This window comes from Aptenodytes forsteri, unplaced genomic scaffold, assembly GCF_000699145.1.
Source record: "Aptenodytes forsteri isolate BGI_AS27 unplaced genomic scaffold, ASM69914v1 Scaffold155, whole genome shotgun sequence".
Taxonomy (NCBI): Eukaryota; Metazoa; Chordata; class Aves; order Sphenisciformes; family Spheniscidae; genus Aptenodytes; species Aptenodytes forsteri.
In genome coordinates, this window is record NW_008794446.1 from 6,010,662 (window position 1) to 6,036,646 (window position 25,985).

The 25,985-nt window shown below is 38.2% G+C and overlaps 1 protein-coding gene across 1 annotated transcript in view; it reads left to right on the forward strand.

The window, feature by feature from the left end:
- The window catches only part of HSPH1 (heat shock protein family H (Hsp110) member 1), a 25,085-nt gene extending 1,710 nt beyond the window's left edge, over nucleotides 1-23,375 (forward strand). Inside the window, exons 2-18 of the mRNA XM_009290211.2 lie at nucleotides 606-680; nucleotides 3,976-4,116; nucleotides 5,530-5,652; nucleotides 7,220-7,319; nucleotides 10,429-10,562; nucleotides 11,056-11,300; nucleotides 12,216-12,444; nucleotides 13,381-13,487; nucleotides 14,839-14,972; nucleotides 17,131-17,336; nucleotides 18,147-18,275; nucleotides 19,026-19,163; nucleotides 19,592-19,717; nucleotides 20,368-20,475; nucleotides 20,572-20,691; nucleotides 21,854-22,015; nucleotides 22,508-23,375. Of these exons, the coding sequence (XP_009288486.2) occupies nucleotides 606-680; nucleotides 3,976-4,116; nucleotides 5,530-5,652; nucleotides 7,220-7,319; nucleotides 10,429-10,562; nucleotides 11,056-11,300; nucleotides 12,216-12,444; nucleotides 13,381-13,487; nucleotides 14,839-14,972; nucleotides 17,131-17,336; nucleotides 18,147-18,275; nucleotides 19,026-19,163; nucleotides 19,592-19,717; nucleotides 20,368-20,475; nucleotides 20,572-20,691; nucleotides 21,854-22,015; nucleotides 22,508-22,708 (2,478 nt within the window). The 3' untranslated portion in view covers nucleotides 22,709-23,375. The remainder of the gene's footprint in view (nucleotides 1-605; nucleotides 681-3,975; nucleotides 4,117-5,529; nucleotides 5,653-7,219; nucleotides 7,320-10,428; nucleotides 10,563-11,055; nucleotides 11,301-12,215; nucleotides 12,445-13,380; nucleotides 13,488-14,838; nucleotides 14,973-17,130; nucleotides 17,337-18,146; nucleotides 18,276-19,025; nucleotides 19,164-19,591; nucleotides 19,718-20,367; nucleotides 20,476-20,571; nucleotides 20,692-21,853; nucleotides 22,016-22,507) is intronic.
- Nucleotides 23,376-25,985: the final 2,610 nt, after the last annotated feature.

Sequence of the window (25,985 nt, forward strand, 5' to 3'; positions counted from 1 at the left end):
GCGCAGGGCCGGGCGGCGTTCCGCTGCGTGCCCTTGTGTCCCCCCCGTCCCGAGACGGGGGGCCGGAGTGTCCCGCGGGCAGCGGGCACTGACTTGGAAATGGAAGCCAGCCCGCCGTGGGGAGGCTTCTCGGCTAATTGTGCGGCAGGCTGCGAAAGCCGGCGGTTGCGAGGGGAATCCCCGTCGGGGCAGCCTGGTTTAAATGGGACACGGGGACAACACACAGACACGTTCCCTCTCTGTGGTCGGGCGGGCTCTGCCCCAGAGCAGTTCTCCTTTAGTCTGAGGTCAGGTGTAGAAAGCCTCAGGCTCAAAGCAGGAGTTAGTTGTGAAGTTATGAGCAGCCAAACACAGATCGGTAGGATTTAGTCTGGGTGTGAGCTCTTAATTGTGATCGTCGTGTTTAACTGTTTGGATAAACCATTGTGAAAAGTCCTGGATTCGAGCCAAGGCTTTAAGAAGGATAAGAGTCGTATTGTAGTGTTTTACCGCAAGCTGGAAGAATGGCACTTCAACAGAAAGACTTTGGTGTTTTATCTGCGATTGTAGAGAACGCATCCATGATAGTCCTCAGTCGCGTTTATTGTCGGCACTGAGTTAATTAGCCTGTTGTTCTTTTCAGATCGGTGGTTTCGTTTGGATCCAAAAACAGAGCTATTGGTGTCTCGGCTAAAAACCAGGTAGGTCGTTACCTGGCATTTGTGCATAACAGTAAATCGGCCAGTGCAAACTGTTCAAGTGCCAGTGGGTGTAAAGAGAGTTGGCTTGCTGTAGTTAAAACCAAACAACTTCGTTTTCCTTGTCAAGCCTTTTTATTTTAGAAATGCTGCACTACGCTGCCATGCTTCCTTCAGAGAAGTGCAGGATGTTTTTAATAGAATGTTACTGTTCTCACTTTCATTAATGGTAATATTTTCCAGTTGAACGTGTTCCTTTTCTGACAACTTAAGGTCATCGGGTTTCTTTTCCTAATGGCTGTATGTAGGATATTCCTTGTGCTTGAAGGAAAACATTTTAAATGCTGTGTATAATTTATTAAAATTAGGTGCAAAGGGAGAGTTTCAGCTCAGATTTTTAAAGCTATTTAGGTACCTTACTACCTTTGGTTTCACTGAAAGGTAAATGCCTGTGTTTTTGAAGGTGTAAGTTCTTAGGGGTTTTTTTTTTGATTGAAGTCCTCTGAAAGATTGAATGTTTTCTTCATTAAAGTAGTATTTTCAGTTTAAAAGGAGGCCTTAATCCTGACAAATCTTAGAATAACTGAATGTACTGGTTAAATAAATCCTCAGGTATTGTACTGTAGGTTGTTACATAACTGCTGCCGGCGGAGGCCAGGCGTGCAGCCTCCGTGGGCCTGTGCAGATCTCTCCTGTAGTAAAAGGACTGCAGTGGGTTTCCATGGAGAGAGCACTAAAGAAGACTTTTTTCCCCACTATAATAGCTCCCCTTTTAATTTTGAACAGCCAAGGAAATACGAATATGTTACATGTTCACAAGCACACATACACTTTCAGTTACAGGTTAACATTTGGAGTAGTAAAGTAAATACATATGTTTGTGTTTTTTCCTTAGATTTCATTTTAGCATTGCTTTTGTTTGACTGCTTCCACTGTTTCAAGTCAGAAACTAGTATGATTCATCTGTACAGAAATGAGTTGTTACTCAAAACAGCAAGTGATCTGAATCCTATGTACTCTTGAGTGTGTTTCAGTATTGTTAGATTATTCCAGTAAATGCTGTTGAAAATGTGAAGTAAGCTGAAAGTGAAGTAGATTCTGTCTCTTGAATTGCATTTAAAAGCATGTATTTGCAGTGATGAACACCTGTGACTACAGTTGCCTTCAGACTAGCCTTTATAGGATGTTACTATGTTGAGTCTTTCATGCTTGGTTGTCCTAGCAGTTGAAACTAAATATTTTTGCCAGAAAAGAATGTCATACTTAGAATGATAAAAGATTTCAGAGCATTTATTTCTCTTGCTGTAAGCAGTCCAGTTTGGCTGACCAGCTGAGATGTAAATTGTGTTTCTTTTGTAAATGTAGAGGTTTCTTGATGTGGACAACTAAGAGTTATATTTTCAGTGTCCTAGGGTGTAGTAGCTACTTAAATCAAGGAGTAAAATGATCCCTTTAATTTGAATGAGTTTCTTAGTTTAAAAAAAAAAACAACCAACCAAAAAAACCCTGAACAAAAAACCTACAGAACAAAAGAAAAAAAACCCCAATTTTTGGCAACTTCAACTATGTGGTTATATGTGAGAGAGCTCATAATACTCAGAGGTGCTCTCTTGCTTTAACACTTGAGGAGCTGCTGTTGGAGTGAATTTTCAGAGAATTTCTGTTTCCTTTAGGTGAGTCTGGTAGCATCTGGAGATGAGGGCAGTATGGTAGTTAACAGACCATAATTCTCAGCTTTCTTAATTGTGACTAAGCAGGAAGATATTAAAACATGCTACAGACCTAATGGCATACAATTACTCTAAAAATATCTTAAGATTGTTCATTTAGTAAAAGCTCTGAGGTTAATTCTAAATTAGGCTATAAAAGCTATCAGAATGTTTGTGCTTCTCTGCCCACTGCATGGTAACTATTTTTGCGTCTACGTTCTTCAGCAATACAGCTGTCAATTACGTAGCATTCAAGTACTCTGAAGTTATGACTACACAAATAAATGAAACCATGCTGGGAAATTATCTTGGACACAGGAGCCTAAATACTCTATTGCATTAAAGTACTGGAATAGTTCTTGGCATGTTTTTTGGCCTGTACTAGCTTGTGCTCTTACTAATAATTGCTGAGCACTATTTGGTGATTAGAATAAACCAGGGATGATTCCCACCAGGGAATTTGTCTGACATCTTTCTCTGCACACACAGCTTTCTAAAACTTACTGTTTAATAGTATGGGTATGGCCTGCTTCGTCAGGGAGTTTTTCTGTTGGAGAACTGTCATAGTTGCATGGTCTTCTAATATAAGATGTAGCTCATTCTTCAATTCCATGATGGAAAAGTTTGCATGCAATAAGAAACTGACACTTTCCTTTGAGGGTAGTGAATGCTAGAAATCTTCCTTGGTATGCTTGTCATTTGAGTTATTATCATGCAATCTGTTGGTGCCTGCCTAAATCTATTCTGGAGAGAAAACACACTTTTATAGTTTCTCTCCAATAGCATAGGATTCATTCTACTCTGAGATACTTGCAGTATCTCTTTTAGGCCGGTCTAGTCTAATTTCTGTTCTGCATTGCATTCCTGATAAAGAATGCTTCTTCTCTAGGTCAGTTGGTTCTGTGGGGAGCTTACGCTGTAGTTTAGCATTGTTACCAAAAAAGAGTCTCGTGTTTCTTGCTGTTGTCTATGCACTGTATCCTTCTTTGGTCTGGTGCAAGAATTTGAGTGACGGCTAGGTGAACATCAACAGGGAAATGCCATGGTTTAGATCTAGCTCAGGGGAAAAAGTAAGTATTGAAATGTATAGGGAGACTTACCAGCTTGAAACTTAGTAACTGTGGAAACAGTTGTTTGCACTCAGTGTAATGGGGTTTAAAGTGAACAGCTGGAGGTGAGGTGGCTGGGGTTGGAGTGCCAGTTTACAGGCACTGCAAATACTTGTGAAGCTGGCTTCTATCTTTAATTGTTTGAATACTGTCTAAATTACGTGACTAAAGTAGTAGGCACTATAGATCCTGTTATTGGTCACCTGATTGCTTTGACATTTTAGAGATACTTGTATAATCCTTATAATACTTAATATATAATGGTTTTTAAGTATCCATATCTCTGACTCATGTAATCTTCTGTAGTAATGAGCTGATACAAAGTACCAGATAGTAATTACAGGTGTTATAGAAGCAGATGTGACAAGTGAGTGAGCAGTTGCCTTAAAACTTGACTGATGCTTGGGGGCATACAGAGCAGCGCTGAACATTGCAGGTTGATAAAGAGTGGATTTCTAAATATCCTGTATTTCTTTACAGCAAATAACTCATGCCCACAACACAGTATCTAACTTCAAGAGATTCCATGGCCGTGCATTTAATGATCCTTTTGTTCAGAAGGAAAAAGAGAAGTTGAGCTATGATTTGGTTCCTATGAAGAATGGTGGAGTTGGAGTAAAGGTAAATTTGCAGTGTATCTTTTTGGGTTTTATAGCTAAATTTAGAAGTTTACATTTCAGCACCTAGTCATGAAAATACGGTTTTCATTTAATTACCCTGAAGGTTTTCTTTAACCTTTCTCTTAAAGAAGAGCTCTTGCATGAATAGACAGCTTCATCTTTAAATGGTGGATGTTAACTATCAAATGAAGGTTCATTTGCGAGTAATTGCTGAAATGTGAGCTTCCCTGTTGGCAAATTGCACATCCAGCTCAAACATCCCAGCAGAAAAACTGCTAAGATAATTACGAGGTCATACGGTTTTACTTCAAGGTATTAACCTTTTTGTTGCTCTTGTGTAGAATGCATTGCAACAGTCTAATTATGTGGTTACAAATTCCTTATAAAGTAGTAGGAACTCTTCTTTAGAATAACTGCTATAAATGAGTGACATGTTTGTCTTTAATGGACATAATGGTGTAAGTTACTTGCAACAGATGTTCAAAACCAGTTTGTACCACACTGCAGGTTTGACTAATGCTTTGCTTACATTTCAAGGAGTTTGCTGATACAATGTCAGCTTTTCCTAGAATAGGTGCAGTTAATAACATCGTATTCAATTACAGAAGTATATAAAAATACTGATAATGAAGCCTTGCTGGCCTAACAGATGCTGCTGTTTCACTAATGAAGACCCTAGCTTAGGGCTGTGTATTTAAAACTGGGATGTTTAGAGAACAATTTTTCTATTAAAACTGAAGTGCTTAATTTTTCCCCAGCTGGGCTGATGTGAATAAAAGGCAAGTGCTGTTTTCAAGAATCAACTGTAACATGTTCATTCACTTCATCATTGCTATTTATTTTATTACACAGAAAAATGGTGATTCAAGAATAAATTCTTGGTAAGGGAGCAACAAATAAACTTTTTGCTGAGCTTCATCTTAAGCTTTTAGTTGTTTTATGTGCATAGGTGAACTGCAGTTCTTCCTTTCAGAGATTCTTTGCAGATATGAGCAGAAGCATAAAAATGTCAGGGGAAAATAGTCAGCAAGTAATTCTGGACTTTTTTTTTTACAGTTGGCAGCAGTTTGAAAATTGATGGCTACTTCTACTTTTTTGGCATAATGCTGTGTGACCATGTCTAGCTTTCGTCACATTTTGGACTTGTGTCACTTTTCAAATCACTTCCTAGTCATTTCCTTCATCTATAGAGTTGATATGGTTCTTGATGTTTTAAGTCTGTGAAAATGGAATTATTGCTTCTGTAGACACTCAACTGGGAAATTAAGTTGTAAAGTGAAATTCTATAATGAAATAATTAAGTGTGACATGATTGAAAGAGTATTAGTCAGCAGTGTATCAAAAAACATTAAATGTATGTAATTTTTCCTCCAGTTGAAATAATGGAATTATTTTACCTATTTCTTCTATCCAGGTCATGTACATGGATGAGGAGCATATCTTCAGTGTGGAACAGATTTCAGCTATGTTACTGACTAAATTAAAGGAGACTGCAGAGAGTAACCTGAAAAAGCCAGTAACAGACTGTGTTATTTCTGTAAGTAATTGCAGTGCACAGGAACATTGTCTTTTAACTTCAGCTATTGAGGGCATTTTGTTTCTATTCGTGTAGAGTGAAAAAGAGCACTGCATAAGCACTTACAAAGGGATTAATCCTAACTAGCTTTAGAGCTTTTGACTTGAAGAAATCCCAGGGTTGCTTCCATATTCCAGACCCTGACCCCCTTCATGAACTCATTCTCTTGGAGATGTCTGAACTTTTGGACCCAGAACATTTCTGGGATCCAGGTATATACCCTTCTGCTGCAGCTTTCTTCTATGACTAAGCACACTAATCACTCATTAAAGACACCTTTGTTTATCAAAGTTTGCCCTCTGGCAGCTGAAAACCTTAGTTTCTGTCCTGTTTATGTTCTTCCTCTCAGTAAGTTATTTTTTTTTTTCAATTTATGACTGCACAGAAAATGACCTCAGATGAAGAACAGTCATTCCATTGCAAAGCCTGAGTGTAAAATAACATGTCTCTGTGTTCTCAATGACTCTTTGAACAAGTCCGTCTCATGTTGCATCTAGGAATATTTAGTTCTGTTATTAGAAGAGTTTGTTCTCCAGTCAATCCCTGGAAAGTTAGTGTCTTCTAATGATGTAGTTTCTGTCCCTGAGGACATCAGAGGTCACTGTCCAATGCCAATGCTAGAGATCTGTAGCAAATTTTCAACAACATATTCCTTCAGAATCTCTTACCACTTCTTGCCCAAAGTAATTTTGGCCAAACCAGATTCTCTTTATTCATTATCCCTTATTTCTTTGCATCTCTCACATCTGTAATGTTGCCATACTTCCTTCTCCCCCTCCCCTCCCCCCCTTTACTTTCTTGGACAGGAATACATCTACTAATTCTGATTAAGCTTTTTTCATGTCTCTGTCTCCATAATACCCAGTTTCATATTTTGCACCAGTAATTAAGGTTCCTTTCATTTGTGTACAAATAACTTGTTTCTTACTCTAATTCTGATAAGCTTTTTTCATGTCTCTGTCTCCATAATACCCAGTTTCATATTTTGCACCAGTAATTTAGGTTCCTTTCATTTGTGTACAAATAACTTGTTTCTTACTAGTGTCTGCTCTTGTAAACTAGCTGATACTCGTTTAATTCCATCTCAGCCTGATTGAATAGAATATTTGAAGTCTCTATTCAGTACGGTAGTTGCATGTTAAGACTTGCAGTGAGCTTTACTTTCTTGGACAGGAATACATCTACTAATTCTGATTAAGCTTTTTTCATGTCTCTGTCTCCATAATACCCAGTTTCATATTTTGCACCAGTAATTAAGGTTCCTTTCATTTGTGTACAAATAACTTGTTTCTTACTAGTGTCTGCTCTTGTAAACTAGCTGATACTCGTTTAATTCCATCTCAGCCTGATTGAATAGAATATTTGAAGTCTCTATTCAGTACGGTAGTTGCATGTTAAGACTTGCAGTGAGCAAGTGTATTCCTCAAAGAGGGTGAATAGATACAATTTTTAAATGAATACTTTCAAATAAACAGTGTGATGTCTCATTTTCTGGAAATAACTTCCCATTCTCACCTGCTTTCTTCAGGTTCCATCATTTTTCACAGATGCTGAAAGGAGGTCTCTTCTGGATGCAGCTCAGATTGTTGGATTAAATTGTCTTAGGTTAATGAATGACATGACAGCAGGTAAGTAGGGGAAAATAGCAGTTTCTGCAAATGAAAAGTGTGATAGAGGGTGCATTTAGTTACCCTAAGAAACAGGGTCTGACTTGAAAAATCAGATGTGAGACACAAACATTCTAAAAACTTGTTGCTATTCTCTTGATTTAGTCTTTCATTTTAATGTCTTCTGTGTGAAGGGGTAGAAGAGATGACGCTTTAGTGATAGTTATTTCCCTCAGTACTTAATTAGGAGTCACCACATGTGCCTGGACTACTTGTCCATTTAGTTTACTGTTCAGATTTCATGGAAGAAACCTTATGATGCACAGTTGTGGGATTTAGCCACTCTTAAAGGAAGTTCCTTGATTAAGCGTCAACACTTAGTAATTTCCAAGGCTTTTGTCAGTATAATCGTGGTTTTAAAACACACACACAAAAAAGGGAATTAATCTCCTTTGCTAATCTCTTCAGAACTCTAAAAACACATTGGCAGAACCAAGAGTTTATTTGGTCTTTCTTAAAACAAGCATTCTTACCCTGTCTTCCTGCATTTTTCTGTTTGCATTTGGTGAGAGAGCATTTGTTCCATGTTTTTAAATGGCATAATAACCAGCACTTTTTTCCTGGGGGAAGGATTGGGAAGTAGAGGTCTGTACCAGAAGACAATTACTTTTCTGCTCCCACTGCCCACATTAGTTAGATAAGTAGGGGAGAGTTTACTTTGGGAGAATGGTCCATGCGAGCATTTTTGGTGCGCACCAGCTGGATTCATGCTTTTGAATTTTATATTTTATTTTTTTAAGGAGTAAAGCAATCTTAAATATGCATTGATGGAGTGGTATCTTAAAATGTTTTTCTGGAATCAGTTTTAGATGAGTATCTACACAGTAATGAATAGGATTTCTAGTAAATGTAGTTGTTTCGTCAGTATTATGATCTTTACATTGAACACTATGTATTTGCACCTAGTGAAGAGCAAATCTGACCGTATCATTGCAAAAGCCATAGGTGCATGTTTCTGTCATGGAGCTTTAGCTTAATTCTTTGTTTATATAGCAGGGTGCTAAAGAGAACATGTGGTAGTGTGAATTCTTGATCTGGGTAAGTGTGAACCCCACAGTAGGTACACTTTGTCCCATGTGCCTGGATTCTTCTGAGTTACAGGGCTTGTACATCTCTAGGGTGATTGTGGGGAGACGAGGAGGAAGGATGAATATCCAACCCTCTATTTTTAATCTTCAAATTCCATTTTCAAAATGTTTATGAAGAAACTTTGTATCCATAAAGAAAAAAAAGTTTAGCACTCAAAAAAGTGTGTTTTCCAACCTTAGCAGTCAAAAAAGAGTACCTTTCCAACCCATTTCTGTATTGAAGCAGAAGTAATCCTTCACACCCAATTCAGAGATGACCTCTCATGATGGGTTCACATAAGCCAACTAAAGGCCTTGCCAAAAAAGGCATTGTCACTTCCTTTTTGTTTGTTTGGCAGAACACATCATCCCAGTCTATGGCCATGCAAGAACCTTGAGAGCTTTTCAGGACTTTTTAGCAAGGATCTTTAGAAGCTTTGCCATTGGGATGAACGGTCCCCAGAACAGCAGATAGCTCTTTCATTCCCTTAGCACCCTTTCTTTACTGTGTAGCACACAGCATTTCTAATTTTCTTTTCTTTACCTTGCAAGGCTAATGAGTATTATCCAAGTTTTTCTAATATTTTAAATGTAACAATCTTTGATTATATCTTTGGGGAAGGGCTCCTGAGGTATAATAGGGCAGAAAAGAAAAATAGGTTTTGTTTTTAATGAGGCAAATTCTGCTGTGACTCATCAAATTTTGTTCATAAATTTATTTTTAGCTTGGAAACAATGGCAATGTGTTCAGTCTGCTCAGAAATACAAATGTTACGTGAATGAAAGACCAATACATGATTTCAATCAAATCTAGATCTCAAGGATATAACAGATACATTTTGTGAAATAGAGTTTCTGTTTTTAATTAACCACCTCTTAATGACTGCTTGTGGGAGGGATTAATGAGTGCTGGTGTTGGGTTTTTACAGACTCCAAAGAATCCACACAGATGAGAACGAGTGCACCAACTGCAGGGGAACTTTATTAGACACCAGAATCCATAAATCTCAAGTCTCTGATCAGTGGGAAACTTGGCTGTCCTTGTTCCAGATGGTCTGGAACTACTGCTTTTGATGTGAGAGAGGGAGTCGGTGTCCCTTTCTCCTCAAGTGAGAGGATGGCAGTGTGACTATAAAACATTGCTCTTCGGAGCATGTATTCCGGGCCTTGCTTACCACCTTCTTTAATGCTCTAGTTCTCTTGCCTGATCATCTGTCTACTATCCTGGCTGTTATCTTCATCTTGGGATATTTTCATCATACGCAAATGTACATTCTTGCACATTCTATCTCATGCCAAAATCTCAGCCTTTCCTGCGTAACCATGTAGCCGAGACTCTCTAGGGTTTTATTTATCTTCAATTACTGCATCAGCCTCCTGCCTAGCTTTGACACTGCTATCCATCCAGAATGAATGCTGCTGCAAAACTGTGTTCTGTCCTTTGACTTCGTTATCCTGTGTTTACATGCCCCACTGGCTTCTGTTTTACACTTTTGATGCACTTCACAAACTGTCGCTGCCAGATATTCTGTATAGGCTGAGATTCTTCCCTTTTGCAGCCTCTGCTGACCATTTATACCATTCTCAGACAAAACCTTCATGCCTGGGAGACACTCCTTGTAATTACAAAACTGGGTTTGGGTTTTGTTGTAAAGATGCTCTGTGTTTGATTACTATGGATTACTATGCAAAGCAAAAAACCCAAGTTGTTAATAAACAGATGAAAGTAGAAAACCCCTGAACAGAGTTGTTGCTTCTTAGTTTTGCATGCTTAAATGCTTAGAGAGCACATACATGACTAAGGAAGGATGTTTTACTTCTTAGATTCTACAACGTAGATTAATGGAATAAAGCTTCCATGTAGGTAAGACCTTGCATAGGTGTATGTCTGGATTTGTCTTGCTGCTCTTGATCCTATAGCTTAATATTCGTAGGGATGTGATGGCATGCGATTGGAGATTCACTAGGGATTGCATTGATAATGTCTGACACTTGTTTTGCAGTGGCTCTGAATTACGGAATTTACAAACAAGACCTTCCAGCTCCTGAAGAGAAGCCACGGATAGTTGTATTTGTTGATATGGGACATTCTGCATTTCAAGTGTCAGCCTGTGCATTCAACAAGAGTAAACTAAAGGTAGTAAGATTAAATGAAAATAAAAGGGTTTGAGATGTTAGAATCAAATAGCCTGTAAACCTGCCTTGTTTTTAAACTTCTGAAGTAATTTAATGCATAGGAAGTGGCAACGAGTCAAAAGGTAAAGATTTTTATCAGTGTCCTTCATTTCATTAGGATGGTTTCAAATATGGGCTGTAAATTCCTTGCAATACACCAATGTAAGATATACAATACAACTGCTATCACTTAGTTTGTTTTATCTAAATGGATGTATGTATAGATTAAAATTGTGAATGCTTAGGATTGTCACCGAGTTACTTACTTCCACTGTAAAAGTGAAGAGCAATTCTTGGCTGATGTGGTTGATTGAAGTACTTAAGCCTGTGCATTGGAAGATAGGCTGACTTGTCCCCAACCTTTTTGAAGCAAAGGCCTGCTGATATTGGAAGACTGCTATTCCATTTGATTTTTACTGAGTGTAAGGCTAAATAATTGTGTTCTTTCAAACCAGGTACTTGGCACAGCATTTGACCCTTTCCTAGGTGGAAGAAACTTTGATGGAAAGCTAGTAGATTACTTTTGTGCAGAAATAAAAGCAAAGTACAAGCTGGATCCAAAAGCAAAAGTTCGGGCTCTTCTTCGTCTGTATCAGGAATGTGAGAAGCTGAAGAAACTAATGAGTTCAAATAGCACAGACATTCCCCTAAATATTGAGTGTTTCATGAATGATACTGATGTATCTGGAAAAATGAACAGGTGAGTTTTACACAAGACAGGCAGTTGCTTTGGTGGCCATATTAAAGAAGTGTTTCTTTCCGTGTTTGAAAGAAACTTACTATGCTAAAATTAAGTGCAAGTGCTGAATAGCTGTGGCTTTTTTGTAATGCTAGAATAACTAAGGCTGTGAAATGTAATGTTCAGCTACCTGAGCAATGTTCCAGTGTAATAATGCATGCATAAGAAGCTTGGATTCTTTTTGTAGAATGACACATTCTTAAAACCATGGGCTGATGCATGCAAACCAGACCCAGGGGGGTTGGCTGCATATTTAGGCCTCCTGTGTATTTTAGGTAACTAAATCCCATACTGCTCTTAAGATAGCAACAATTGAAGCTTTGTTGCTTTTTTCTGTTCTTATTGTACGATGGATATTGGTGGAGAAATGGAGGACAGTAAACGGTGCTTATGGGGGATGACTTGACTATGGCCTGAGTGTAAATGAAGTCTGTGTGTGTCTCATCTCTTGCACACGCTCACAGGCACAACTTAATTTGTAATCAGTTAGTCCTGTAACTACTGCCAAGAGAGTGGTGGGGTTTTTTTTTTGTTCTCTCCAGTATTTAGGCAACAGTTTTTCATTGTAAAGGAAGTATGAGTGTTTTCTGTATTCTTATCTGTAACATCTGCTGAGAGGCAAATATATAGCACCTGCCCAAACAATACCTTTATCTTATTTAACCACATTGATAGCAGTGTAGGAAAATCTGTAAGCAGCTGTTCATGTACAGTCTTGTCTATGGTTGTCACTTCAGCCTACTCACAGGGGTTTAGCTTTAAGTCTCTTTGCAGTGTAGTTAACAGACCTGGTCAGCATCAGTTTGGAAACAAGAATACCAGGAAATCTTAGTGGTGGGACAGGCATTCTTTGGTTAATTCCATTTCTTTCCTTAGGTCACAATTTGAAGAATTGTGTGCTGACTTGCTGCAAAGGATAGAGATGCCTCTGCTTTCATTAATGGAACAAACACAACTGAAAGTGGAAGATGTAACTGCTGTAGAGATTGTGGGAGGAGCAACCCGCATTCCTGCTGTCAAAGAGAGGATTGCTAAATTCTTTGGCAAAGATGTCAGTACAACACTGAATGCAGATGAAGCCATAGCTAGGGGCTGTGCTCTGCAGGTATAGTACTGGCAACACTTGATAAACATTTCTTGAAAGCACTTTTTTGAAGAATTAGCCAAGCAGTTATGAGACGTGGCAGAAGTGGTCCATTTTAAAGCACACAAGGCAACATACATGTTCACTGGGTCTTTTTGTGGGACTATGCTGTTTAAAAAGTCTAGAGTGCTCCTCTGTGGTGCAGTACTTTGCTGACAGTGCTGATGCTGGGTGTATTCTGTAAGCAGTCTGCTCTTCCCTTCCAAAGAACAGGATATAGGGCTCTTTAATGAGAAAAATTTAAGTCTCTGTCAAGCTCAGGGAAGAGATATTTTTAATCAACAAAGTGTATGAGAAGTATCTATGGAGAGCCCAAAACATTGCAAGTTAGCATTTTCTGGTATCCAGCTTTCCATCAATGTGAAACAGCCTTTTAGTCTATCTTCCCCCCCACTTTTACAGTTTCCAACTAGTGAACTGTATTTTACAAGCAAACCACCCATTCTGCCTTCTTCCTTTTCTCCTTTACTTATTCTCTTATTTCACCCTCTCTTTGACTTGTTTCTTTACCCCATCTGACTAATTGGTTTTCATCACTAGCAATCAGTTGTCTCCAAGGAAAGAAGCAGGACCTGTAAGATAAACACCACTTCTTTTAGGACTAAGTAATGCAGCACTTACATTCTTTACAGTCCTGGTGTTTGTTTAGACTGTTACGTTTTTTCACAAGCTATGGTAAGAATAAGACCAAAAGTCCCGCTAACCCAAAAGGTAAAAACACTTCTGTATGAGATTTCTGTTTTCTTATCATACTCCATTGAAATCAAGCAATTTGCCTAGTTTTGTTTCAGTAAAGTCAACACAGTTCTCTTTCTCTTGTTTAAAGATATTTAGCTGTCTTGGGTGGGTGGAGCAGAGCAGTTAACCAACTTTAATGCATGTCTGTTTTTTGTTTAGTGTGCAATTCTTTCTCCAGCTTTTAAAGTGAGAGAATTCTCTGTGACAGATGCTACACCATTCCCAATATCTCTGTTGTGGAACACAGAAGCAGAGGACACTGAAGGGTAAGTAGCTCAAACTATAGTTCTCTGAAGCTTTTGGCTTTCATAATTCAAGGATAATGTTCCTGGTTGCATTTAAATTAGGATCTCGAAATTCTGATGCAGAAAACCCATAGGCCGTGTACCAGAGATGGTTGACAGCGGAGACTGTGTTAAAGGCATGTGTTGAAATTTTAACCATAACTGCTCATATGTTAAAAAATTAACAAGATTTAAAATTGTGATTGAATGAGCTACCAACCAATACCTTGTCTTGGATTGCTCTTATCTGGTTGTCAGGTTTTGGAATACAAAATGAACTAGAACAACTGCTGGATCCTGATCCCACTTTCCTTTCTGGCTTTTTTTACTCAAGGTGTTCCTAACACCTGTCTGGATTCTTGTTTTAGTAGGAACTTCATGCACTATGTAAATATTGTGAGCGTACATGGATGCTATTTGTCTGGCTGAAGAAAGAAGCAAGGATTTAACTCAGTTTCATAAGAGAAATTTCTTGTCATTGCAGTGTCTTAAGACTCTGACCTCTCTGCTATTAACTGTGCCATGCCTGTGGGAAATGCAGTTGCTGTCTAGGATGTAAAGAGGTCCGAGTTTAACTTCTGGGATGTTCAGAGTTCTACAGGGGCCTGTTCATACCTTTCTCATATTCTTTGTAATTCAGCCTTTTCTTTCAGCCTGTCTTCTGTGGAGATGCAGAATCTAATTGTTCTGTCACATGCTTCTGAGAGCAACCTGTGGGTTCACACTGTAGGTGAAGCTCTTAGTTTCTCACATTTAGGTTATTAGATGAGATCTTTCCATAGTTAGGAGACAACACTTAGCTGGAAATTAGAATCAGACTGACACAATAGCAGACAGACCCTAGAGGAAGAACATAAAATAAAGCTGGTTGTCTTTCTGTCATATCAAGGAATGAATAATAATCTGGTGTCAGGGTTCTCAACTGAGCCACAGAAAGTAAATGAGTAAGGAATTAACAGGGCTATAATTAGCCTTTTGAGACTAACCGAGGAACGGTGCAAATTATGATTTAAATTACGCTATTCCAAGCTCAGAATCATGTCTTTGCAGGAAACAAATTTTGGAGGTCTGCTGATAGTCTGTCACTGAATTGCCACCTACATCTAAACTTACTTGCTTCTGAGACTCAAAATTAATGGAATAGCACAATTTCCCATTACAGTACACAACAGTAATTTTTTTTCCTTACGGTAGTGAAGTACCTTTCTTGGAATTGTTCAGAAGGGTGAATGTGTCAAAACATGGTGACATTTCTCTGAAGAGTTCTGACCCTAGATCAAAGCCTTTCAGCTCAAATACTCTGCTAAAAGTGATACTTTTCTCTTAATTATAGGGTTCATGAGGTGTTCAGCAGAAATCATGCAGCACCTTTTTCCAAGGTTCTTACGTTCTATAGGAAAGGTCCATTTGAGTTAGAAGCTTTTTATTCTGATCCTAATGGAGTCCCCTATCCTGAGTCAAAAATTGGTAAGTAATTGTCCTGGAAATGGTGTTGCCTCACATTGTTTGGTCTTAAATCAGTTCTGTAACTGTGTGTTTGTGTCTGGAGGACTCAATTTTCAATTCTTCTGTTCCATAGGTAACTGAACTTGGATTTTTTAAATTTTTCTAGCTTCTAAAGTTGCTTCAGTCAAATGAAGAAACAAGGGGAAACTATAGCCAAATGCTCAGGACTAGAATGGGGCTATCACTGCAAAAGATAACTTTTTAACTTTTTTAATCTTCTTTTCTGCTTTTCGCTAAAGCAAGCTAGGAATACTTGAAAAATATCTCCTGCATATAAAACTTAAACATATCTTGAGTAACTAGTTGTTGTTTTTTCCTATACTTTCTGGGTTTGACATAATGCTGAATAACTTAATCAAGGCAGCCTGAAACAGTGGCAGCTACAAGACTACAGTATTGATTTGAATTGTCTAGATAACATTTATAAGCAGTTCTTTCATCCTTTTTGACAAATTACAACATTGACAGTGTTGACACTTACAAAGAGTTTATGATGTGATTAGTTAGAAAAAGATTGTGATGGTAAAGACAGGCCAATTAAATAATTGCTCTTGAGTTCTAAGCATGCAATTAAATGTTGCATGTTTGCATGTAAAATTAAGATAAAGCTATTACTACCTGTCAAGCAATTGCTTGGGTTTGTTAGAAAGCTCAACTTTTTTTTTCAGAGTGGTAGAAGAAATGACAAATCTTTGTTAAGTATTTGACAATACAGCTGTCCTGTTGGTTAACAATGCACTTAAAATACAGTATCACCAGAACTGTAGTGATAAAGATAAGCTTTATAAATATTCTTAAATTGGGTGAGAGAATATATAGAGCAAAACCATCTCCATCTGATTTACCAATATTTCAGCTAATACTTAATGCACTACAAAGTTGTCAAAAGCTATTATTCTAACAGAAAACATCAGTTAATTTGCTTTGAAGTAGAGAAAATACGTGGTTTCACTGAGAGTCACAAAGTTCAAATACCATGTATCTTAGAAACCAGCACAATATTTTGTAGTTATGGAAACAGCAGACTTCCTTTCATGTTAACTCTTACCATAAAGATCGATAGTGGGATTTGTGAGTGTGCAATTTATATGCCTTTAACAAACAAGACAGTATTTAACTGCTGTTCCACAAACTGGTGAGAACAGAACTGAAAATCGGACTGGTTTCAGCTCACTCACCGATTAACTCTCTGCTCAGAACATAATTGTTAGTAGTCCCAATGGGTGAGTCAGTAGTTCTGATGAGACTACCAACAGGGAGGACAGGTCACAACTCCACTATTATAGGATTTACAGGAGAGGGGAGATTACATGCTTTAGCCTGTAAAGTAAGGTAAATGCTTGTATGCGTGTGGTTTAGATCTTTTGATGAAGGAATGGTGTGTGTGAGCATGTGTATATCCAGCCTGTGATGAAATCGGTGAACTTGTACTTTGCAGCTGTACAAGCATCGTAATCACCAGGTCACTGTTTTGGTGATACACATATAACCATGTAGTAGGCAGGAAAAATATGTCTGCCCTTAATGTCAAGGAGATCTGATTCCTCATATACTGTTAAACTAGTTGGCTGTCTGTTTTAGTTTCACAGTGCTTGTTTCAAGTACTACAGGAGTTACAAAACAACTACGTTCTGCCCTAGAGTAAAAGGTAATGACAGACTTACATGGATGTTAGAAGCTGAAAATAATGCTTCTAGAAATACTGTTTCTATGTTGGGCAGTAACTTGTATTAAAAAGACATACCGCTTAACGTTGGCATTAAAATAAATCTTTGTGTAGTTTTCCTTCATCCCACTATAGCATCAGGGATAGCACAAGTAAGGGGGAGTGAACTTTTACTTTTTGTATTTACTTTAAATTACTAATGGCAGGAGAACCTACCCTGGATGATGAAAATAAACGTTCTCCTTTTTGATTTGTAAGGTAAAGTTGGCTGAAAAGCATCATACTTTTTGTTTTTTGTAGTATTCTTTTCATTTTGGGGACCATGAGATTAGCACAGAGGCTTCATCAAATATTTAGAAAATGTGTTCTCTGTGAAAGAGGGAGGTGTTTTCCTGGCTCTGTAATATTACCTATTTAATTCTATTGTGTGACTATTGATTCATTTGTTTTTAGGTAGGTATGTTATCCAGAATGTGGCAGCCCAGAAAGATGGAGAAAAGTCTAAAGTCAAAGTGAAAGTCCGTGTCAATACTCATGGCATTTTCAGTGTGTCCACTGCATCCATGGTAGAACCAGTTAAAAGTGAAGAGAGCGAAGATGTCAGTGTTGAGACTGAAGTGGAATCTCAGAACCAGAGGCCTATTGAAAACTCAAGTGATGTAAGTTGACCTTCCTTGTGCGTGAATGTCCTTGCTGATGAAAGTGTGTTCTGCTGTTACATACTCTGGAAGAAAAATACCTTCTTCTAAGGAAGCAAAATGAGGTTAATCTTGAGATGTGCATGGCTTTCAGGAAATAAAATGTCTTTATAAGAACAGGAGAAAATTAGTGCTATCTTGAAGGTGTGTGGACTTCAAAATCAATTATTGGGCAAAGTGCCAAATAGCAGCAGGTGGGTTGCTTGAGGGTAGGGTTGCTTGCAGCTGCCATTGTTACCAGAGTGTTTCAGATAGTTTGGAACTTGGTTTGGATTATTAGTCATCCATGCTCTCTCTGTTAAAAGGATTTGTGTGTAATCCTTCATATTAGTAAAGTTTTGAAACTTCTTGTGGAAGGGAAAGATGGATTGTTTTCTATGGCATTGAAGGGGAGGGGAATGCTGGGGAATAATGCAGCATTGTTACGGTGTATTTGATGTTTTAATAGTTTCTAAGGGGGGAAAAAACTTAAAAGCTATGGCTCAATAAATTAAAAGCCACTTTTTGTAACAGAAAGTGGTAGCACGCACGCACACGCACATAAGTATTATGCTGCAAGCCTGGCACTGGTAGCATTTTCACTACGTCCTTCTGAACTTGCACCTAGTCTGTGTCTCCGTTAGTTAAAGCGTGTGTGTTTCTGCATGTGCACAGAATGCGTTGTAGGGCACTTTGTACAGTATGTGCGTCAGAAGTGAAGTGCCCTATAAGTTTTATTAAATACAAGTGCACATGCCTTCTACATCCTTTGTGCCTGGGCTTTCATTTCAGAAAAATATCCAGCAAGACAACAGTGAGGCTGGAACACAGTCCCAGGTACAAACTGATGGTCAGCAAACGTCACAGTCTCCCCCTTCATCAGAACCTCCCTCTGAAGAAAACAAAATCCCAGATGTCAAAGTGAGTGACCCTTTAACTGTTGAAAATGTTATGCTATATAACGGGGACTTTTAAAATGGTAACACGTTCCAGGAAAAAGTAAGGAACTTCATGCTCGGAACCTTTTTCATTTTTATACCTTTTCTAGTGTGAAAAAATAATGTATATACCTTGTGATGATTTTTGTACAGAGTTTGCAAAAGAATTCCTGCAAGAAGTCTCGCTCTACCACTTCCCTGTCTTTATGCAGTGTTGTACAGCTAATTTGTTTGGGTTGCAGACATTTCAATTTGTTTAACAGCTATTAGAGGCCAAGCTTATTAGGCCTGCTGAGAGAAGTTGGGATCAGGAATTCATAAACCTAAGAGGAAATAATCTGTGTGAAAAACATACGCTTGCATGATAATGCTAGTAGTGTGCTCTTTCATCTGTATAAGATAAATGTTTTGGGTTAAAATCTTGCCACTGTCAGCATCACCAGTGAAGTGCTAAGCTACAGATGGGCACTTCTGGAAAACCTGCAAATATACCGTGTATCTGAGAAATGTCCTTCCTGTAGCACAGTACCTACTGTCCATGAAATAGACTGTAAGCAGACTAGGGCAGGAGGTGGAATCCCCGAAGGGAAAGTGCCTCAAGTATATTTTGAAGATTCTGAAAGAACACAGAAAATCTCTGCATGTTCTTCCTGTGAATGTTTCTTTCATCATAGTGCTACTTCATCAGAAGGAAGTCAGGAAAACTATCTTATTTTTCTTCTCTCCAATTCAGACAAATGAGAAGAAAGGTGATCAGCCCCCAGAAGCTAAAAAACCCAAGATAAAAGTGAAGAATGTGGAATTACCTATCGAAGCTAACTTGGTTTGGCAGTTAGGAAAAGATCTCCTCAATATGTATATTGAAACAGAGGTGAGTTAGTGTGATTTAGACTGCTTTCTTGATTGTAGTTATTAACTGTTCATCTGCTTTTTAAGGCAATTTCTGATCTTTTACTGTAACCCTGGAGTGTGGACTCAAATAACTTACAGTGAGCAAATATATGGTCCAACTTTAACACATAACTGACAAATGTTAATCAGAAAGATTGAAGTGTTGTTTATAGTGATAGTATCAGAGCACTGATCCATGGAATGACATCACAGATTGGTTCAAGCTGTTGTAATCTAGAGAAGTGCAGCCCATTTCTTCAGGTGAGCCCACTGCGTAGCAATGAGAATTCCAGCAGTTACATGAGCCAAGGCCTCTGGGAGATACTGTGTTTTACAGGAGCTGTGCTTTGTAGAATGCTGTTTGAACATGGGTATTTTTTAATTAAAATAGTTTCTGTGATTATACAGGGTAAGATGATTATGCAAGACAAACTGGAAAAAGAAAGAAATGATGCAAAGAATGCAGTGGAAGAATACGTGTATGAATTCAGGGACAAGCTATCTGGACCATATGAAAAGTTTGTTTGTGAAAAGGTAGGTTATGGTTTCAGGAGTTTTTCTGAAAATACTGATACCAAATATCTATTTTGTATTCCTTGGTCAAGCTTTCTCATAGCCGTCCTGGAAATAGCTGAAAACTGTAACTCATTTAAATGACGGCTGGGACTGATCCAGAATTAGGTTCACGCTCTTTCTCATAGCCGTCCTGGAAATAGCTGAAAACTGTAACTCATTTAAATGACGGCTGGGACTGATCCAGAATTAGGTTTATATATATAAAAATATATATATATATACTATAAAATATTTCATATTCCTGAAAATAAATTTTGTCACAAATGGAATAAAGTTTTGTTTCCAAAGGAAGTTGGTGAGTGGAAGGAGAAGCTTGTGTTGCTGTATCTGTAACCAAAAACATGAATTAAAGCTGCACCCCAAGCATTGGCCTAATTAAGGACAAAAGGCTATAAATGCTACCTATGTTGCAGATGTGTGTGTTTCCCAGTTCAGAAACTGGTGTGGTTTAATTGACTTAATGAGAAAAGCTGCAGTAGAAATGTAATTTTTATGTAGGAGGCCAAGAACTAATGTTTATATTTACCAGTGTCCTGTTACTGCGAAACACATGCAGTCAATTGGTGCATATTTTGATGTTTGACATGTCGAATTATATTGATACATAGGATCTGCAGGGATTCTCTGCGCTCTTAACAGAGACAGAAGGCTGGCTGTATGAAGAGGGTGAGGATGAAGCCAAGCAGGTGTATGTAGACAAATTAGAGGATTTAAAGGTAGGTCTGTTAGTAAGCCCAAAGGGCAAAATTTCCAAAATACCACACAAAACAATGTTAATGGATTACATAACGCATAGGAATTGCTTTTTCTAGAAATTAGGTACTCCAATTGAAATGCGCTATCAAGAAGCAGAAGAACGACCAAAGCTGTTAGAAGAACTGGGACACAGGCTCCAGTATTATGCTACAATAGCTGGGGAATTCAGGAATAACGTAAGTGGCCTCAAAGTACCTTTCTTTTACCACATAGTGTTTCACTGAGGCTCATCAGCTGGCAGAGGCTTCAAATTCCCTTTCAGATGAGCTGCAGTCTACTGTTATATAGGTCACAAATTTGACACCACAAATGTTTCCCAGTACTCAAAAAATCTTTCATAGTGTGTCATATCTTCAGTTGCTTGATATTTCTGGATGTTTTCAGGCCGAAAAGGACATTCTTATAAAGAGTGAGGGTTAGACTGTGGTCTTTCTTGACCTTTTAAAAGCTAATCTGACATTTTTAGAAGCTCTTCTTCCAGTTCTTTTGGGAACAAAAATTGTGCCATGGTGGGAAGCATTAGTGTAAAAGCTACTCGGGATAGACTAAAACATCAAGCTTTATCATATATGGGTGTTTGGGGTTTTTTTGCCATTGATATTTGAAGATTACTTTCTTGATAAGCCTTCTGAAAATTTACTTCTTGGGTTTCAACTTAATGAGTTTTAATAAGGCAGCTCACAACACTCAAGCTAATTTGGTTTGAGATTGAGACTTGCATCAGAAACAATTATGCCTTTGCAGCCATAGATTACAAAATTGTCATTATTAAGTGAAGTCCTTCAGTAGTGTTACACAGTCTTGAAATAACTAGCATCATTGAAAATAGTACATTTAAAACTTGAATCCATATTTAGGTTTCTTAGCTAAAATCATAGGTTGTGTTGCTGGGTGTAGGTCCTTCTCCTGATATCAGTAAATTGTGTAACTATGGCATTGTAGGGAATGCTCCTAAAGTTGAACGACTGATCCTTTCCCTTTGTGTACAGCAGAATTGCACTGTCTAAACTACCTTGGGCCCACGTAAGACTCTCCAGGAGGGAGGGGGTGGTTTTTTATCAACACTGCTAAGAATGTTATATTTTGTGTGACCTGTTTGTGAAGCCTCTATTCCCTCTGTGAACTAGGTTTCTTGTTTGAGTATTGGAAAAAGGAAGCTTTATTTTGACATCTGTATTTCTTGTTGTCTCTTGCTGTAACAGATCTGGCTTGTTGCCAACTTCTGTTTATTTTGGAAATCAGCAAAAATAATTGTGAATTATTGGGATAGTCTTGTTGGCATAACTTGACAGTAAACTTGACATTATTAACTAATACAAAACATTTGTATTTGGGCAGGATGAGAAATACATCCATATTGATGAAATGGAAATCATGAAAGTAGAGAAGTGTGTTAGTGAAGTGGTAGAGTGGATGAATAATGCTGTGAGTGCACAGGCTAAGAAGAGCTTAGATCAGGATCCGGCTGTGCATTCAAGTGAAATTAAGGCAAAGCTACAGGTAAGTACCATAAGAAACTAATTTGAGAGGCTGGTGCTAAAGCTAGACTGATATGTCCCCCTTCCTCTCCCCCAATTTCATCTTACTGCTCCAGGGTTCTTAAAGGGTAGTTAGCAAGTATGGACAGAAGGAGATTCAGTAGAAAGCAGAGGAGCTGTACTATACTGTATACAGTTCTGTGGAGCTTATTGACATCTTAAGTCTTTCAGTCATCTTAAACTCAGGTTGTTTTTCAGTGTTAACTGGTAGGCACAAAATAGTCTGGAAAAAAAACCCTATGTGAAATCCAAAATATTAACTTGAACTTTGCCCACAGAACTTCAGAAAGTAGACCAGTTAATTTATTTCAGGGTACAAAAAGTACTTGTTTGGTCTCGGGAAACAAATACGAAGCAAGTTTCAAACAGTGTTTCGGGAACAGGACTTTTCACACTAGTGAAGCTGGTGGGTCCTTAGTATATATTCTGACCACATCTTTTCCCTTTCTTTTAGGAGTTAAACAATGTCTGTGAGCCTGTTGTGACACAACCAAAACCAAAAGTTGACTCTCCTAAGGAGGAAAACCCATTAAATGAACAGAGTGATTATAAAACTGAAGAAATGGGAGAAGATGACAAAAATTCTGAAATGCCTCAACAAAATGGCGAATGTCATCCGAGTGATCAAAACACCATTAGCATGGACTTGGACTAAACCACTGCACTTGCAGCAAGTTATTTCATCCCATGACAGAAGATATTTTTGCTGTCGTATGTGATGGGGGGGTGGGAATGCATTGTTTTGGGAACTATTTATATTTTTTTCTTAAGACGTGTCTAGGATATGCTGTGTTATGGGAGGAAGAATAGTAATAGTGTTGGTCATGACTATCCTAAAAGGAAAATTGCCTTGGTAACTTTCAGATTCCTGTGGAATTGTGAGTTCATACTAAGCTTCTCTGCAGTATTTAACCATTTGCATCACTAAAGATGAAAAGAAGCCCTTGCTCTGATATATACTGCTCCTTCAAAAGGTTGTAATTGAAACCTTCGTAGGCATTTGTAGATGCCAAGGTAGTTTTCTTTTGTCTGGACATCTAATTGGGTATGTCAATAAAAAGCCAGTGTCTGTCCCGTTCACAAGGACTTTCCAGAAGAAACCCTTCTGTTCTAAGGTTTTTGATTATTGCAGTCCAAAGCACTTATTATAAGATGGTGAAATGTGTTAGTAGCATGCAGAAACGCTTAGTTTCATCTCTTGCTAAACAATACATTTTTCATGTGGGGTACATAAAATGAAGGAAATGCTAATTCTGTTAGTGTTATTGTGAAGCTTTTTAATGAGCTTTAAAATAAAGTTCATTTTACTGGTATCTCCTGACTTGTTGGGTTTTGCTGTTTTCAGTACTTCTAGTGTGAGTGTTGCCCTTTTCACAGTTTGACAGGCCATTGCTTTGTGTTCCTGTGCACAAGGGTCATAAAAAGGCTTAAAACTCTCATACTCAGCACGGAAGAGTTGTGCAGTGAGTTGAAAGTAACTCAGCTGCTTAACGAGTTATGCCTCTTTCTTTTCTTTGCCCCAGGGGTTGTACACACCTGTGAAAGAACCTGGAAATTTCACAGATGTTAAGGCATAGGACAAAATTTGTAACACAGAATGCTATAGCTTAGAGACAATAACCTGCAGTTCAGAACAAGATGTTAAAACCTGATTGAATACTTAAGCCAGGCTCTGCTGCCTTTTGTTACAGACTAAACGAACACGGTGAAATGAGATTTCAGCCCATTCTGCTGAGCAAGTGGCTCTGGTTAGACATTGGTAAAGGTTTTAAAAATCAAATATTCCTCCAGTAAATCTGTAGTCTATTGAAGAAGCTCATTTTTAGGTACTTGGAGCAGGGGAGGATGCTGAAAGAGATTGTTTGTATCCTCTGCTTTAGACATCAAGTTACACTAGGGAATTGGGCACCTGAAGTACTGAGGGAAGGATTTTTCTTGGAAGCATATTCCAAAGGGTGTTATCTCTACTGATGCGTTGGAGCACAGACCCCATATATAAGCATGTAGCACCAGATGCTGGCAGATCAGTGTCACTAAATTCAAAGTTGGTTTTTTTGGTTTTGGGGTTTTTTTTGAAAGAGTTAGTGTGGCTCCAGCAGTACTTTGTCTGCAACAACAAAACCAAAAGGAGGAAAGAGAAATTAGTCCTACTGGAGCTACTGAAGAGGGAATACAGGTGAGAGGACTGGTGCTTTCTAGGGCCAACTAATGCTACTTGTAGCAAGGTTTTTCTTCTAGTTGGTGCTTTTAGCAGCACCCTAAGTCTTCTCACAGCCAGGGGCAGGAGCAATACTACAGTGTGTGCAGCTTCCCACAGTAGTGCCTAACTTTCTGCGTTGACTAAGCAACTGGATTATCAAAATGCGGATCCCTGTTAGTGGCTGCTTTGAGCTGCCTGTTCTTTACCTCTGCTGATCAACAACTGTGTACAGTAGGCAACACTAAGAATACTTTGATTTTTTTTCCCCATTCTTTTCCTAGAGCTAAAGAATAGGAAGTCAGACCAGACTTCAAAACCATGTTTAGAGTACGGAAGAGTACTTTACTTCTGTGTTGGTACTGGTGCAGTGGTAGCATCAAGGGTTAAGTTTTTGTAACAGACTACTCCTTGCTTAAATTATTGCTGAAATGGAAATTATGGTTCTAGCACTGTAAAAGATATGAACTTACACTGCAAAATCAGTAGGATGCCATAGCAGGAAGCTTAGCCTGATCAGAGGAAAACTTTGTAGAGGCATTTAGAGTAGAATTCTGTCAGAACATCTAGTCCTGGATCTACAAAAAGAAGCTTTCCTGGCCCTGGAGAGATGGATTGTTGTATGTTCAGTTACCTCTATAGAAGGTACTGCTCTAATTTTCCTCTAATGAACCTTCATAAAAGAATTCTGCATGAAGAACAGACAAATCTGGTGGGGTTTTTTTCCCCCAGATTTCTGGAACATTAACTGTTTCATAGCAGCTAATGGTGTGGTAAGTGATTGATCCCTTATGATTAAGTGGCTTATTTAAATTCTTACAGTGCTTGTGCTTTAACTTCGGGGGGTGGAAAATGAAAGCAGAAATCAGTGATTCAACTTTTCCTCCTCTCCCTTTCCCCCAATTTAATGAATTTCTTGCATTCTAATTTACCTTTTACCAGGCATGTGTGAAAATCATGTGTGTGTTTCCACTTTGATCTCAGCCTAGGGAGGTGAGGATGTTCAGCATGGCAGTTTCCTTCACGCCGCAGCATACCAGAAGAATGCTCAGCAGTGCAAGGCATAGATTGCTGGACAGTTTAATCTTACTGGCACGGGGGTGTAATGGCTGTGTTACTGTGTTACTGACTAAATACTGCACAAAGGTTTGAATCTTTTTTTTTTCTTCCAAAAGAAGAGGACTTGATTACTCTAAAACAAGCTTTTGAAATTATTTTGATGGAGTATTTTGGATAGTGTGTGTTAAGTTGTTACATTTACTTACAATGTGCTTCTCCACATTCCCAATTTTATTTAAGTCTTTACAACTGTCTTGCTATAGTGATATTACTAATACAGAGAATTTACATCAGTACTCAATGTATTTTTATTTTTGAGGTATGGTTTTCTCAAGCTGTGTTCCGAGATTCTTTGGACTCCACTTCTTTCAAAGATCCTAGAAAAGTATCTAATAAATATAAACACTTTTTTTTTATCCAGAAGTCTGTGTGGAGTATACAAAGAGGCCAAATCCCCACTAAAAATGTTTTGAGGATCTGAAAGGAAAACGCTCAAAAAGCACTTACTCAGACTGCCTTATTGGGTCATTATTAACCGTATTGGGTCATAATTAACCATTACATATATAAATATTCCTTAACTGCCATTATCTTCCCAACATAACAGACTTGTGAATTAATTCTGTCTTTAAAATAAAGTTTATGAGCTTACTTACAACACACATCAAATTGCCTG